The sequence below is a fragment of the Sander lucioperca genome, chromosome 4 (assembly GCF_008315115.2).
Source record: "Sander lucioperca isolate FBNREF2018 chromosome 4, SLUC_FBN_1.2, whole genome shotgun sequence".
Taxonomy (NCBI): domain Eukaryota; kingdom Metazoa; phylum Chordata; class Actinopteri; order Perciformes; family Percidae; genus Sander; species Sander lucioperca.
This window is the reverse complement of record NC_050176.1, coordinates 21475844-21493906: the sequence shown is the minus strand read 5'-3', so window position 1 is coordinate 21493906 and position 18063 is coordinate 21475844. Positions and strand designations below refer to the sequence as shown.

The 18063-nt window shown below is 41.3% G+C and overlaps 1 protein-coding gene across 3 annotated transcripts in view; it reads left to right on the top strand.

Annotated features, from left to right (window-relative positions):
- Positions 1-14089, top strand: part of socs7 (suppressor of cytokine signaling 7) — a 28744-nt gene extending 14655 nt beyond the window's left edge. For all 3 annotated transcript variants that reach the window (XM_031299896.2, XM_031299897.2, XM_031299898.2), the window contains 6 exons: positions 847-992; positions 1970-2138; positions 9859-9987; positions 11736-11871; positions 12163-12306; positions 13184-14089. In XM_031299896.2, coding sequence (XP_031155756.1) covers positions 847-992; positions 1970-2138; positions 9859-9987; positions 11736-11871; positions 12163-12283 — 701 coding nt within the window. In that variant the 3' untranslated portion in view covers positions 12284-12306; positions 13184-14089. The remainder of the gene's footprint in view (positions 1-846; positions 993-1969; positions 2139-9858; positions 9988-11735; positions 11872-12162; positions 12307-13183) is intronic.
- Positions 14090-18063: the final 3974 nt, after the last annotated feature.

Genomic DNA, 18063 nt, shown 5'->3' with positions numbered 1-18063 from the left:
ACGCTACCAAACGCTCACCCGCCGTTAGCATTCCATTGACTGCCATTCATTTTGACGTTTACATCTGAAGCGTTTAAAGACTTTATTTGTCTATTGTTTATTTCCAAAGAAACACGATAATGTATAAAAGGCTCCATTACCTTGTACCTCACGTTATGGCTCCGTAGCAGACGTTTTTGTAAAAATAGGCTAACGATTGTGTCATAACCACGCAACTTACTGTCGCACAGTAGAGGAATTACCGTATAGTACAGGAGAAGCTCGCAAGCAGTTTTGACTTACATTAGCTGTTTAAGTTTAATTATTAACTAGCATTTTAGTTAGCAATAATTAGCCTGTGTCCATGTTATCTCCTTACATATACCTACGCTCTCCGTCTCTGCTAGATTGGGAATGATTGAGATTTCTCTTGGCACAGCTACCAGAAGACTTCCAACTTTCAGACACGTTGCTCACGGCACATTTACGTCGTCTCTCTCAGTTGGAGGCTGCGCAGTAACGCTCAGCGCTCACCCGAAAAGTGCTTCTAATATCCTTCACTGGTCTCCGTCCAGAGCAACGGGATCTGTTGGTCCAGTTTATATACTGTCTATGGTTTGTGGTGACTTTGCCTGGAACGCTACCAAGTCGTGAGTCGTGACTTGAAGTTGCAACTTACGGGCTAAAAATTGTGTCTGGAACGCAGCATTAGACACTACCACAAATATGTCCAAAAATATTTGTATCCTTTTTTGAAGAAAAGCAAAAATATGCTCAACATCAGTATTTTTCCTAAAATTTCACTTCAAGTTTAAAAATGCTTCACGCAGCACCTTTAATTTCTGTGACATTCTTTCCCTGATTCAGAGTCCTTCCTCCGGGCCCTCCCTCATTCGACCCCATTGCCGGCTGACGCTGCACCCCCTTCCAGACAGGTCCCGCCCCCCATGTTGTGCGCCCTGCGGCGGTCTGAAGCCAGCAACTTCACCGCCAGTCTGAGAGAGCTGGAGAAGGTAAAACTCACACTGAAAAAGAGAAAAGATAATAAAAAAAATTCAAGAAAGTGATTCTTTTCTTGATGATTTGATGTCCAATGTTTTTCATGCAGGCCTGTCTTTTGTTCAGGTCTAGAGCATGTTGCGTGATGCATCTGCTGAACTAATGATTATTTTCATTCTTGATGAATCTGCTGATTATTTTCTCAATTAATAGTAATAATGGGGTCATAAAACATCTGAAAAATATATTTTTTTCTCAATCTCAATTTCCTTAAACTAGAGCTGCAAAGATTAATAGATTAGCTGTCAACTATTAAATGAATCGCCAAGTATTTTGATAATCGATTAATCGGTCATAAAGTCATTTGTTATAAAAAAAGGAAAAATTCTCCGATTCTACATACTTGCACAAATGTTTCTATGATTATTGATTAAGACTGATTGCTTAGTCTAGCTTTGTGTTAAGTTTTGAGCGTGTGTGTCTCTTGATGTTAACTAACATTGTCAGAAATTGGTAAAGGTTATCTTCACAGTTCAAATTGCAAAAGAACGAAGAGATGGCCGTTTCAGATACAGTTTAAATGGTAAAAATCAGTTCAGTCACTGTGAATGTATCAACGTCTAAAGTCAAGAAAACGGTCTTGCCTGCAAATTTGAGGGGCGGAGCCAGGGCTCAAAATTAGCACCAGCCACCAGCAAAATGCTGGTAAAATATGCAAATAGCTGGTAGATTTCCTTCACTCATCAGCCAAAAAAGTAATTGAGTATTGAGTGGCTGGTAAATTTCGTTCACTAGCCATTTGGCTAGTGAAAGTTAAAAGTTAATTTTGCACCCTGGGCGTAGGTTTCAAGGCGTTTCAGTAGGCCAGGGAAAACACACATTGAACATTTGACCTAGGGAAAACAAATTTGCTGATAGAAAGAAATCAGAGAGCAGCAGTGAGGGCTGGTTTCTCGCAAGGTTATCAAAGGTTTTGTTGGTTTGTCCTCAGTGTGGCTGGTACTGGGGTCCGATGAACTGGGAGGACGCAGAGATGAAGCTGAAGGGGAAACCGGACGGATCCTTCCTGGTCCGAGACAGTTCAGACCCCCGGTACATCCTGAGCCTCAGCTTCAGGTCGCAGGCAGTCACACACCACACACGCATGGAGCACTACCGAGGTGAGAGAAACACACGCACGCGCACACACACACACACACACACACACGCAGACACACACACACACACACACACACACACACACACACACACACACACACACACACACGTTTGTACCCTTACTCTAACCACACACACTTGACAGCAGATATCTGCACAGATGAATGTGTTCACACGTGTGCATAGTGTGTGCACAGTCATACAATTTACTCTGCAGACCTTGGCGAAACAGTGGCGAAATACAATGTTTACTGTATATATATATATATATATATAAAAACATATCTAAGTGTATTCCAATATTGTTTTATATTCATGGGTATAAATAACTACCCTTTTATGAACGGATTGTTTGTGTGTTCTGGTTTGCAAGCATAGACCATTAACTCCAAGGATGGAGCTTGTGTGTCTCCATGTATAATAGCAAAAATTGTAGCTGCTGGTTGTCTGATTAATAAACAATAAGACACAGTCTCACCCGTTACTTAAAAAACACTCTTGTTTTGTTGAGGCCTCTCTTGTTTGTTCACATAAACTAGTATAAGGTACTATACCATATGTACACATCATCATCAATGTTTAGTTAGTTCTCGGAGGTACAATTGAGGGCAAGCCCTCATTTTCAATGTAGCCGAGATTACACAAAATAAATACACAATACAATTTAGAACACAGTACACCAACAGTGCAATAAGTGTATAATACAATGACTGAGATAGAAACAAGGGCATGCAAGTCACCAAAATGATTATGTTAAAGCAGCCATATTATGCTCATTTTCAGGTTCATAATTGTATTTTAAGGTTGTACCAGAATAGGTTTACATGGTTTAATTTTCAAAAAACACCATATTTTTTTTGTACTGCACCGCTCTCTCTCACTGCTGCAGATCCTCTTTTCAGCTGGTCTCTGTTTTAGCTACAGAGTGAGACCTCTTTTCTTCTTCTTCTTCTTCTGTACTATCTTTGATTGCACTTGCACATGCCCAGTAGCTCAGATGTAGATCATGTCAGCTAGCTAGCTCCATAGACAGTAAAAGAAAGGCTGTTTCTACAACTTTGGTCAGTTACAAGGCAGGATTAGCTGGGAGACTTCTAAATGAGGGCGCACATGTAAGTAGTTCTTTTGTAGATTATGGTGAACTTGTGTGTGTTGTAGCAGTGCTTTGCTATTGAGAACGAGGTAGCATGCTAGCGTTAGCATTAGCGTTAGCATTAGCGTTAGCATGCTAACGCTACGAGCTAATGGTTGCGGCAAAACCCGTCTACGGAAAGCCGTTCCACTCCCTATTAAGCCCCATTGTACCTACTTTGGTTGCAGTTCCACCAGAGTTCCACTGGGGGTGATCACGGTCCAGTGCAAAATGAATGGGACCCTATGGAGCTAGACGGCTAAATTTGTTTCTTTCGCCTGATTGTCGTTGAGAAATCTCAGATTTGATTGTAGTTTTTGCAAGTTCAACATGGATTATAGGTCGAAAGTTGAATGAACGAGTACTTATGTCCTTTCGATTTCTTACAGGTTGAGTCGTTGTTGCCCATAACACGCTAGCATTCTGCTAATGAATGCTGATTGGTCAGTGAAGGACAGATTACGATCGGAGATCCCGCTTGACGGCATCCGAAGCAGAACCAGAATGTCAGAGTGAATATTTCGGCGTGTTCTTTAAAACATTAGCAAACCTCTTTCTAGCACGTGTATTGACAGGGAGAGTCTAACCTGTCAGCTGTGTTGTCGATGCCTCGAGAGAAAAGAGGAAGCGACTCAGAGCTCGCCGTAAAGCAGAATCTCTGGCCGTATATGTGTATGACGTCATTGTCAATTTAAAAGGCTTTTTAGAACAAAAAAGCCACTTTAAAAAAATCTAACACGCAGCAGTGTGTATTTTCTTAGCCTCCCCTTTCAAATGCAACATTCAAATTACTAGACAAAAAATTATATCCTGAGAAAAGTGGATTTTGAGGGGTATAGCTCCATAGAGTCCCATTCATTCTGCACTGGCCTGTGAGCGCCCCCTATATGGAACTCTGGTAGAACTGCAACCAGTTCAGAAGCCGGAAGTAACGAGAGAGTGGAACTTCTTCCCTTATTAGAAATTCTTTGGTTGCGGTTAGCCTGCTCGTTTCTGTTCGTCGCTGTTCAAAATCGGCACGGCTTGTGACATCACAAGCCGTGCTGATTTTGAACAGCTCACCCAGAGACTGAAGGCAGGACACATTCAGAAACCGTATCTCACGGATATCTCACGGATATCTCACGGATACTCTCACTCTAAACAGCATGGATGTTTTTTTTCAAAGTGTGTATGTGTGTGGAAGCACCAGAGACACAACATAACACCCCAAATCCCAGAAAAAGTGATTTTTTTCATAATATGGGCACTTTAAACCAAGGACATAATATATAGGTATATACATACAAAAATATATACATATAACTATGTAACCTTAAACCTTAAACCAAGGACCAGACGAAATGTCCTCATTTTCCTAAATGTCCTCACTCCGTCTAAAACTCACAGTTGGACACAAGGATAGGATAGAAGAACAAGAACACACACACACACACACACACACACACACACACACACACGTTTCCCAGCATAATGCATATCTTGCATTATGCTCACATATGTGTGCAGATAGGCATACTAAAATGGTAATCTGAAGTTAATTGGTTGAAGTTACTATTTATGCCAACATGTGCAGCATGAGGTCACCATTAAAGTTGCACTATTTATAGTAGATATGCATGCTCAAGGCAACTTACACGCACGCGCACACACACACACACACACACACACACACACACACACACACACACACACACACACACACACACACACACATGCGATGCCTACAGAAACATGTGCATCCATATGCTGGTCATTCAACACCTCAAGGGTAATATGGACGTAAACCACATGTATGACGGCACACCACCCTGACGACGACTCGTCATTAATTAAACAACAAAACACGTGAATAACGGTCAGTTTGAAAGTTTTTCAGCTTTTCACACACTGACAATAACAAGAACACAAAAACAAGACAACAAAAGAGCACATAAAGAAACAACAGAGCAACAAATAAATTAGGAATAAACTCAAACATGATGTTACAGAGATCCAATAAGGTCACATTACAACACCGAAGCGTGAATAACTCACACAACACTGCATGTATATTTGTACACACGCCACATGTGTGACAAACTAACGAGGTGACTCATGAAAGATACGTGTGTAACCGGGCAGACACACACACACACACACACACACACACACACACACACACAACACACACATTGACACACACATGCTTTATAAACGGGTCACCATTGTGAGGCTATAGAGTCATGCCTGGAAACACATTCATTATTCAGACAGGCAGTCCCGACTGACACAACACATTCACATCAACACGATTGTGTTTGCATGAATGCATCGTGGCCTGATGTGAATCGAGGGCAGATAAACAACCACTGAGCGGTCAACAGGAAGTCAACAAACGCACGCCAACTTATTCTGAAGTGTTTAATCACTCAGCAACCACAGATGGGCTGGCTGTGCAGTGGATAGCTGGCTTTCTATCCAAATTAGGGGCTTTTATTCTGAAAGATTAAGGACGTTTTCTGTCCTCGTATCTAAATCAGAGAACAGGTTGTTCATTTTGTGAAATGGTCGCAATTTGGTTACGTTTAGGCACTTAGCTGAGTTACATTTAGAAAAAGATTGTGTTTAAAATCATCTGTTACGGTACTTAACTTCTGATTACGCGCGTGACGCAGGCACGTTCAATCTCAAAAACGGTGTGCACTGTTTGCTACGGTTTCTGTGTTGAACAACACGGTTCCTTGTGAAACGGTGTCCAACAGGCTTTGAGGTATGTTTTATCTGTTTTTGGTGGGTGTGTCAGAGATGATACCCAATCAGCAGCGACTTGTATGTAAATTTGTATTAATAAAAAGGCAGTGCGCGCCTTGCGCACATAGCAGGGTGTTCAACACACCCCATTTTAGTTGAAATAAACAAGGTTGCTACTGAACGTGCCCGTAGTTTAATTTGTTCCACAGAGTTTCACTCTGGTATGGGAAGGAAAAATGGTAATCTGGGGACAGCATGAGGTCACCATTAAAGTTGCTTTATTTATAGTAAAGTTAAAAGTGGCGTAGGTAGGATTAAGAAGATTTAGCCAAAAAATTTTAACATCGACAACTTCTCAGCCCCTCCCCCTTTTCCGCTAAAGTCCAAAACGGTCTCCTAAGCCCCTCCCCCCCACAAGGGAGAATGAATGTGTGTGCATGAGCACTGATTGACACGCAGTTAGACACCCCCCCTGGCCCTGATTGGTGCATCTGAACAGATGCAAATTGCACTACAGGTTGTAGGTGGTGCCAGAGGAGCCGGATTGTTTATGTCTGCTTCATGTAGTTCTATTGGAACATAGGGTCAGTTTCAGCAAATATGACAGAAAGTTATTTTTATAAGTCTTACCTACTGCACCTTTAAAGTCAGGATTTGTTGTTCCAACTTAAAGCTGCAAAAGACGTGTTTATGATTAGCAGATAAAGTCCCTTTTTGTGCAGCGCTGCTGTTGCAAAGCTGGTCAGTTTAATTGTTGAACACCAGCCTTTTAGCACTGTCCAGGTAGATATGATTTTACTGCTCAGCCAATCAGAATTTTGCCTTTCTGTTGATCATGTATTAGAGATGTTCCGATATCGATACTGGTATCAGTATCGGCTCCGCTACTGCCTAAAACGCTGGTATCGGGCAGTACTGGAGTTTATGCACCGATCCGATACCACGTAATAAAGCCCTAAAGAAAATCTACGTTAAAGTAGTTTATTTATGTTCTTTTTCCATTATAACTGACTGTCAAACTGAATAATAAAAGAAAGTTCATGTTTCACAAAGAGTTTAACCTGAGCCAGACCGACAACAAAGATAGAAATCATATCATACATACAGGGATAGTAGTACACAGTTAAAACATAATAAAATATATGACACACTGGTATCGGATCGGTACTCGGTATTGGCCGATACCCAAGTTCAGGTATCGGAATCGGTATCGGGAAGCAAAAAATGGTATCAGACCATCTCTATCATGTATGCAGCGTGAGGATTTTACTTTGAAACATTTGCTGTGGAATAAAAAGAACATTTCGCTGTAAAAAGAGGGTCACAATTGAAACGTAGAGCCTGATAGAGGCAGCTAACTTGACCAGGATGGTCTTAAGCAGTGCTTAATTTGTAAAGTTGGAGGTCCCGGAGCGCAGAGGGGGGGTGGATCCGGCGACTCGAAACGGGGCTTGGAGGTAACGGAACCAAAACAAAAATTACACCTGCCTACGTAGCTTCTCTGACTCTGACTAAAAAAGCCTAAACAACGCTGTGTGTACATCAGGGCAATGTTTATTTTTATTTCAGAACGTGCACTGCATCGGTGCGAAATGTAAAAAAAATTTAAAATACACTGCAACGATCGTTTTCACAAGCAGCAACTATCCATCGGACAATTAAAATAAAAAACCCCACCGTGGTCTCCACATTCTTCATCGGCAGAAACGATTTTTGCTTGTTTGGGATCCGACTGGCCAGCGTATTTGAAAAAGTTAAGCAAACTTTGTTGTCTTTTTGACATTTTCATCCTCAACCAGCACAAGCGCTTGTGTCACTTGGAGTGCAGCGCCGCGCTGTTGAAGTGCCTCCCCTCCCTCCGTCCCTCTCCCCCCTCTGTCTCCCCTCCCTCCGTCCCTCTCCCCCCTCTGTCTCCCCTCCCTCCGTCCCTCTCCCCCCTCTGTCTCCCCTCCCTCTGTCCCTCTCCCCCCTCTGTCTCCCCTCCCTCTGTCCCTCTCCCCCCTCTGTCTCCCCTCCCTCTGTCCCTCTCCCCCCTCTGTCTCCCCTCCCTCTGTCCCTCTCCCCCCTCTGTCTCCCCTCCCTCCGTCCCTCTCCCCCCTCTGTCCCTCCCCCTCGCCCCCTCCTGTCCCTCTCCCCCCTCTGTCTCCCCCCCCTCTGTCCCTCTCCCCCCTCTGTCTCCCCTCCCTCTGTCCCTCTCCCCCCTCTGTCTTACCCTGAAAATTCACCTCAAAACGCATCGAAAATACAAACACAAGACTTTTGTGGAACTCCAGTGGGGAATCAAGACTAACAAGACAGATAACAACATTGAACACTACACAAACAGTAGTTTATTTTTTTTCATTTAGGCGACTAATTTTTCATAGTGACACAGGAGGTGCCGGAGCCAATAAAAAAGGTTCCGGATCCAACGTCGGAGGTGCCGGAACATGTTCCGGCGTGTTCCGGCTCAAATTAAGCCCTGAGGCCTGTACTACGAATCAAGATCAACATGTCCTGGATTTCTTTCAGTGATCCGGCTTCACCTAACCTAACAACCGCGGTCCCGCATAACCTGTATCACGACGCTGGTTATCAACTAGTTCAGTCAACCCAGGTTTTTCCAATCTAGAGACGTGCGCGTTCACATAAAAGAGGCGGTGTTTGCGCACCACGACCAATCGCAAACATCTACCAGAGCTGCATCTTTTAAACAAGAAGAACAAACTATAATTCTACATAAATATGAAGAACACAGACACGGTTTTACAGGCAAAACGCAGGAAAGAAAGCTGGCAAAAAAAGCCGACGCTGTTATGCGTAAATCACAACGCTTAGCTTATCAATATCCAGTGGTGTAGTCTACGTGATAGTAAGCTCCAGAATTTCCATATGCTCACTTAAAAATGCCCAATGACACGTAACAACATACTTTCCATTATATGTTTGATATATTTTGAATTGTCATCTGTGCTTTTTTCTTCACATAGGCTCAATGGAGGTATTTCACCATAAATTGGTGCATAAAAGTGTATCTGAATGCAGGAAATGAAGTCGTTGATGCTTAAAACTTCCCTGGGGGAGGACACCCAGACCCCCCACTATGATATGCCCCCCTCCTCCCCCAAAGGCAGATTCTGGCCAATATACAGTACAGTACGCCACTACAATACATTAGACTAAACTGGTCACTTCCCCATCAGTCAGGCACAAGATCTGACCATATATAATTACACTTTTGCTTTCCATAAACTGTCGTTGCTTTAGGCTTTTATTTCAGTTGCAACCCCAGCAGTGGTACGCGATCGTGAGAGAAAATTAAAAAAAACATAAAAACATAATTTAAACCGATGTACGCATTGGCAACACACGGCTAAAGAAGGCAACAAATAGCCTATAAGTAATTCCCTCCGCTGAAAATCTATATCTTTCATAAAAATACCCATCAGGGAATGTTAACGGGGTTGTCGGTCTCTAAATATTTTAACTTTTATGAGTGCACCTCTCTCTCTCTCTCCACCGAGCTCCAGCTGATCTTCTAAGAACGGTGACGCCGTTATCAGTCGAGTATTGATTGGTCAGTGGGCGGTGCTTTTATACCGGTTGATCTCTGATCTCCAACATAACCTGCTCCCGACCAGGTTAGGCGTTCAGGATAAATTACCACGGCGATTGAACCCGATCACAAGTGATCCACCTTCGTAGTACAGAAGCCTGAAGTTAGCTCGTTAACGCCAAATCTCGCTTCGTAGTACAGGCCTCAGCAGGTCTTAAGTGTTTACTGTAATTATACAAATGTTACATAATGAATGTGGTTATGATTCATAGATGATTAAATGTGACACAGAAAGAAAAAAAAATCTCTTTCAAACCTCCAGGGACGTTCAGCTTGTGGTGCCACCCGAAGTTTGAGGACCGCTGCCACTCGGTGGTGGAGTTCATCGAGCGGGCCATCATGCACTCCAAGAACGGCAAATTCCTCTACTTCCTCCGCTCCAGAGTCCCAGGTAAAATTTAGGTCATATATCTGCACGCAGCCCCGAGCCGATCAAAAATGGATGCGAGAAGCCACTTAGTGCCTGCGAGACGGAGGAGAGAGGGGAATGTAGCTCTGACTGTCTGTATGTCTGTTTTAAGCCTGATGTGCATCATTCATGATTGTGAGAATGCATCTATATGACTGAAGCTAATCCTTGATGTGTTTGTGTTCAACATCAGTGGCAGAAAGTAACAGAGTGCATTTACTTAATAAGGTAGTTGTACTTTACTTGAGTATTTCCACTCCACTACATCTCAGAGGGAAATATTGCACTTTTTACTCCAGTACATTTGTCTGACAGCTTTAGTTACGTTGCAGATTCAGTGATTGATGAACATATTAATGCCTCAATACAGGGTTGTAGTCGAGTCCCCAGTGTTTGAGTCCGAGTCCAAGTCTGAGTCACCAAAGAAAGTCGAGTCTTGAGTCGAGAGAATAGCGACTAGACTCTGAGTCTGAGTCCAGGACTCGGGTGCTCCATCACTGCCTATTACACATAAAAATAGTCAAAAACTTCGTCCAACTTCAGAGTCCTATTTCATCAATGCTAAAGTCCGATTTCATAAATCCTCGAGTCTAGGTCCAAGTCATCAGTGCGTAAGTCCAAATTGAGTCACGAGTCCAGAGAATAGCGACTCGAGTTGGACTCGAGTCTGAGTCCGAGACTCGAGTACTCCATCACTGCCTCAATATAGGATTCTGAAATGGGCCATTCTGCATAATGAATACTTTTACTTTTGGTGCTTATACTTTTGTACTTTTACATAAGTAAAATTTTGAATACAGGACTTTGACTTGTAACAGAGGTTTTTTTTACACTGTGGTATTACTAAAATGTAAAAAATAAAAACAGTGTAATACTTTTATTCTTAATCCGTATTGCATAAAAGATAAGATCCCTGATTATGTTCTAATACCTAATATTAAGTGCTGCAAAAAAAATCAATAAGTGAGCTGAGATTAAAGTTTGGAGGTGTTATATTGACCACCAAATCCCAATTTTTCCTCCCACTCGGCATTTGAGCATTTTAGTTTAGTTTTTTAAACGTCAGTGCTGAGCTGGGAGGATTTTGGGAGGATTTGGAGCTGTTGATGCTCATTATACCAACTTCAGGAAGTGTAGCTGCTTTTTAATTTGATTGAATCTCACCAGGATAATCTCTTGAGATCATGGCATCTCTTTTTCGAGAGAATCTCGAGAGGTTAATTTAGTGCTAAAAAAATAAGTCACACACGATGATAAAATAAGATGATATTCTATATTTTTCAACAAATCCCATGAAAAGACCAAAACACAAAAATAAATAAAACCTCATCAGTGTGCAACACTGTTGCACTCGTTAACATGTTCCTTCATCACCATGAACACACACACACACACACACACACACACACACACACACACACACACACACACACACACTGTACTTCATTTTTACACATAACGTCCTGCTGCCACAAATACTCACCAGAGCACCAAATGTGGATTAATCCGCCACTGAAAATAGTCCCAAACAAATGCTCTATTTTCCTCCTGTTTTAGGAAATTACTGATGAATCTATATAGTTGTGGGCTGTTTTTAAAGAATTATTAACAGATTAACACATTGTAGTATAATAACACAAATAGTGTGTGTGTGTGTGTGTGTGTGTGTGTGTGTGTGTGTGTGTGTGTGTGTGTGTGTGTGTGTGCGTGTGTGTGTGTGTGTCTCGCAGGGCTTCCTCCCACCCCGGTTCAGCTGCTGTATCCTGTATCCCGCTTCAGCAACGTGAAGTCACTACAACATCTCTGTCGCTTCTGCATCCGACAAATGGTCCGCATCGACCACATCCAGGAGCTTCCACTGCCCAGGTACTCAACATGAACTCATTTAAATATCCACCTGATGAAATACATAGCCTGGTCCTACCAGACTCTGGTACATTTCATTTGTCCAGAGAGTCTGGCCTCTCTCCATTGACAAGTGTTAACTTCCTTGAAGGGGGGTACTCTGTTGAAGTTTAAAACTATTGGATCTGCTTAATAAAAAAATACTTTTTGTCAAAAAATGACAGGCAATTATTTTAGGAAGGTGACGTTATACAACACAGAGACACTTGGCTGATTTCCCCCCCCCCCATGTTTATACTCACCTCTCTCCAGACCGCTAATATCCTACCTGAGTAAGTTTTATTACTACGACCCCGAGGAGGAGACGTACCTGTCAATCAAGAGCATCCGGAGAGCTGTGGGAGCCGAGCAAGAGGCCGAGTCACAGACGTAGCAGCAGCGATCTTCTCAGCTCAAGTGAGTTTGAAACTAGTTTGTACAAACTCCAGTGCTCATATTATGCTTTTTTGCTTCTTCCCTTTCCTTTATTGTGTTATATATCTTTTTTGTGTACGTTATAGGTTTACAAAGTGAAAAAGCCCAAAGTCCACCCCAAAGGGACTTACCATCTCCAACAGAAAACACTGTTCACAAACTGCTCCAAACAGCTCTATTGTAGTCCAGCCTTTACTTCAGAGACAAACGTGGTCACTTTGGAACACACGTTATAATGCTCGCCTAGCTGCTAGCATGGCACGCCCTCATACTCTGCTTCTGACTGGCTAGTAGTCCTTACCTAGGTACTGTCAGGGCACGCCCTCATACTCTGCTTCTGACTGGCTAGTAGTCCTTACCTAGGTACTGTCAGGGCACGCCCTCATACTCTGCTTCTGACTGGCTAGTAGTCCTTACCTAGGTACTGTCAGGGCACGCCCTCATACTCTGCTTCTGACTGGCTAGTAGTCCTTACCTAGGTACTGCACATGTGCGACTCCCAACAAAGATGGAACAGAAGTCAGATGCCTCACTCTGTAGCTAAAACAGAGAGCTACAGTGTGCAGTACAACAAAAATGTTGTGTTTTTTGAAAATTAAACCATGTAAACCTATTCCGATATAACCTCTACATACAATTATGAATCTGAAAATGAGCATAATATGAGCACTTTAAGTAAAATATATATACTGTACTTAAAGCTGCAGTAGGCAGAAAGCTAAAAAACAGATGTTTTACGTATGTTGAGGTGAAAATAAAAATGTATGTTAATCATGTAAATATAATGATTCATTAACATTAAATTGAGTTTTTCTAATATATCTGATCACATGTGAATGCACCTGTTATCTCTGGCCAGGTTTCTGCATGGAGGACTGATCTGTAGGCTACTGGACTGCTAGTCTTCCAGCATCAGCCAATCAGAGTCCTCTGGAAATCTCTCCAGCTGGACTAGGATGGACCTGCCTCTCTCTTGACTTGGACTAACAAAAAGAGGGACGAGTGTTTGCAGCCGGATGGCGGGAAAACTGTCAATGAGACGTTCAGGTGCAGAGGACTCAGCCTCGTCTTCAGAGGGACTGCAGAGATGTTCTCACCTGCAGACCTGTCGGTTTGAAACAAAAGGGAGAATTATGAACTTGATTTGCAAATTTCCTGAAGCTACTGAACTGGACTTTTAAAACACAATGCACTGGTCAATTTGTACAACTGTTGTTTGCTGCCGTTTCCTTGTTTTTCCTTCTATTCTGTCAAAAAGAGGGTTTTTTGGATTAAAAGTTGCCCTCAGGGGAGATATACACACAGAGGCAGGGCAGCAGAGGCCCATCACCTAGCATTCAGGGTCGGTCAGTCGAGGGGTTTAAGAGAGACAGGCCGCCATGTTGGAGGCCCTATGATCTTTGTTTTTTCTCCCTGGAAATCTCAAAATTACAGCAGTGCTAATAAAGTGCTTCTTCTACGGGGATGGATTTGATAAAACGTTTACAACGTCTAAACTTTTAAGTACTATCTGGAAGATTTTCATTTGAATAAATGTCTTTAAAGTCACTATCTATCGCCAAGTGAGGATACACAATGGTGACTCACTGATGAAAGCCCTTGCATTTGCATTATTATGAGTATAAGTATTATGAACTGGGTGTCTGTGGCGACGGCATTGACAGGAAAAATCACAAGCGGCGCACAGTTAGTGATGCGTTTTTATCATAGTTGCTGTTTACATCTGGACACGTTTTAACAAGACAAGGGAAAAATACACCAAAGGTAAAATATCTTCAGAAATGCAATTTACAAAACAAAAAGCTGATTTAAATACTGTTTTATTCCACATAGCTCATTTGAATTGATGTCAGAAGAATGCAGAAAGGGAAAAATGTCACTTCTTTTGATTGTTAAGATGATAGAAATCATTGTATTCTGATTTATTTAGGATTCATTCACTTATGCTGATGGGTTGTCTAAGGAAAAAAAAATATATATATATATATATATAAAAATATATATATATATTATTTAAACAGAAGAAAATTTTGCAAATAAAAGACTAAACTAATGTGGAATTTACTTGCACAATTTTCTGAATTTGGCGTTACTGTGCTGGGAGTTTGAGCCTCATTTTTCCCACAATGCCCTGCCTCAGAGTGTGTATAAATCTGCCATGACTCATCTCCTACCTGTCAGTTTTATTTGTTGAAATGCCCAGGTGTATTTTGCCCTATTTCTCAGTACCCTGAAGCTGGCTACTGGCTCAGCGTTTTCAGTAAAAAAAACGAAGAAAAATAAACATTAGTGTGGCATCGTTTTTGAATTTGAATATTTGAATAACATTGATATTGCAGTCTGAAGATGTTTCAGGTTTTCATCATTATAATAATAACATCCACCAGATCAGGGATCTTCAACGTTTTTTTAAGCCAAGGACCCCTTAACTGAGAAAGAGACAGAGCATGGACCCCCTACTACATTTATTGTATATAATTAAGTTGCTTATTAAAGTGGGCTTACAACAACGTGTAGGTCAGCCTAAAATCCTTTATAAATCAAATCCTTTATAAATCATGTTTTAATGTCAAACATACATGTGGCACAGTGAATCCTTAGGATTACCTGTATCTGTACCTTACCTATAGGCCAGTAGCCTATCAGCAATGTGTTTTTGTTTTGTTTTTTACAAATAGGCTGATTTATATTTGCTAATAATATGTTGGATTCATGTTAAGACATTTTAATTTTTGAAAAGACTTTCAAAATATTCACAATAATTTGGTGGCCCCTCTGCAGTAACTTTGAGGACCCCATAGGGGCCCCCGACCCCCTGTTGAAGATCTCTGCACTAGATTATACTTAATTAGTAGTCTCGCATTGCCAGACCTATCTCCACAGCGCTGCGGAGTAAGGTCTGCCTCCTCCACACATACATTCCTGGATAGGAGAAAAAAGAACTCATGAAAAATGACATAAATGATTGTCAATCTGACAACTTTAGCTACTAGTTACTTTGCACATTAAGATTTTTGCACACAAAACACATAAAATATGATGTTTATATTATAAATTAAACTACCCAACAATGTAACGGTCTACAAGTCCAGCTGAAATGATTAGACCATTAAACACACATCGCTTGTTTTCAAGCCATGATGTCTCTCTCTTTCTCATGGGGGGCCAAATTCTCTGGGCGGGCAAAGCAGAGAAAGGGGAGGTAACCTTTCTCCTTATGACGTCATAAAGGGAAGATTCCAGATCGGCCCATCTGAGCTTTCATTTTCTCAAAGGCAGAGCAGGATACCCAGGGCTCGGTTTACACCTATCACCATTTCTAGCCACTGGGGGACCATAGGCAGGCTGGGGGAACTCATATTAATGTTAGAAAACCTCATAAAGGGAAATGTTCATGCCATGGGACCTTTAACATCTATCCAGCATGGGTACGGATGTATGAAATGAAAGCAGCTCTGTGAGTTAAGACTGTTTAGATGATTCTGTTGGAGGTTTCTCTGCATAGAAATTGTTTCATTTTTTTTAACGCCTGCTATTCACTTTGAAATGTTTAAGGATGAATACTCTCCAGCTAATGCTCTGGCTCAGTCATGAAGCCTGGAAAGCGGAAAAAAAGAAGAAAAAAAAGAAATATCCCAGTTAAATTATGCTGCCCTTTCTCTTTAAGTCTCTCTACACTCCACAGAGATGCCTATAGGGAGAAGGTGATAGACCAGATCCACACTATCTGCATCCAACCGCTAACTATAGCCCACTTGAAGTGAAGAGGGAGAAAGTGCTTTAGCTAAAAGCAGGACTCGTGTTTCCAAAGCACTTTTAAAAATATATATCCCATGCTGTGATGCAGGGAGAGGATACACTGAGGAGAAACAGAGACGACTGTATGGTGAATAAGGTCAAGTGCACTCTTTGGAGGGAAAAAAGGCAATATGAAAAGGGCCTGCATGCATTGTGGATGTGAAAAGAGTCACGGGGAGTGAGCCAATGAGAAAGAGAGACAGCTCATCGTTGGTCTGCATGTTGGCTGAAAGTGCTGGAGGCCAGCTCAGCGGATGTAGACGACAGATGGGACTGACTGCCACGACTGGAACATTTCCTCCACAGGCTGAAAGCTGGGATCATGTCAGCCTTTTTTATCGGGTGGTGACCAAGTACCAAGTCTTTAGTGCTCAAATCTGGTCTGAGTCCAAGTGGGCGATCTGAGTTTGAATCATCTTTGTGAAAAAGGAATAGGCTAACAAAATACTGTTTTTGGTTGACATTTTAAGGTCAGATCTTTGGATAATGTTGTGACCGAATACCAAGTCAAAGAGCATTTCGAGGTCAAACTACAGCCTATTGTGGAGGTTGAGTTGAATAACAAAAAGATTCGACTGACAAAAGCTTGCATACAATACATGTTTTGAGCCCGGCACGGGTGGAATGTAACAAAGTACATTTACTCAAGTATAAGTAGGCCTACAAATCAGATTTTAAGGTATTTGTACTTCACCTGACTTGAGTCTTTTCTTTTCATGTCTCCACTACCTCAGAGGTCAATATTGTACAATTGACTAGATTGAGGCCTATCTGACAGCTTTAGTTACATTACAAATTAAGATTTTTTTACACACAAAACATACAAAAAGCTTATAAAATATGATGTTTTGTTATAGATAGATAGATAGATAGATAGATACTTTATTCATCCCGAAAGAAATTTTAGGATCCAGTAGCTTAGACAACCATAACACAACAAACACATATACACATATATCACACATACATAAGTAAAAAAAATAAAAATATAAATCACACACAGAAATGCAATGACCATGATATGATGCTATGGTAGACTGTGTGCAATGGTGATAATGGTGCGATAGTGAACAGTGCAGGGATTGAACAGTGCAGTAGAGTATTATTAAATATTAACTATGACTATGAAATATTAACATCAACAACATATTAACTGACTGATTGAATAAGAATAAGAACAATATATAACAGGGAATAATAAGATGTAGATGTTATGACCACAGTCCAGATTGTGTAGCAGGGCTAATATAGCCTATAAGACAGTTGTACAGCAGACAAAGTGATAGATATAATGGTATAGGGGCTGAGAGAGACAGACTCATGCTGAAAAGTCTATTTCTCCCCTCCCCCTTTGTGTGTTATTGATTATAAATTAAACGACCCAACAGTTTATACAAGTAGCCAACAGCTGAAACAATTGGCCGATTGACAGAAAATGAATGAATCGTTTAGGTCATTTTTCATGTAGCCTATTATTTTATGGTTCCAGCTTCACAAATATGAAGATTTGCTGACTTTCCTTTTAATAATGTTTTAATAGCCTAATGATGTTCAAGTCTGGACGGTTGGTTGGACAAAACAAACATTGTGAAGGTGTCATTTAGGCTTTTTGGGGGAATTGTGATGACCATTTCTCACTATTTTCACTGTTTTTACAAACCAAACAATCAATCAATCAGTTGATTAATGGAGAAAATAATCAGCAGATGAATCCATAATGAAAATAATCATCAGGTACTAGTTCAAAATGAGCTCCAGCTCAACATATTGTAACTACTATATTTGAACTACACAGTAAGCCTAATATAGGCCTAGTATTGCAGCATCGCAGCGCTTAAAAATAAATGTATAATCCGTTTATACTGGCTTACTGCAGTTTGTGTTATGCCACATAACGGACTGCTCCTTATAATGAAACATGGGACAGTTTAAACAGGTCAC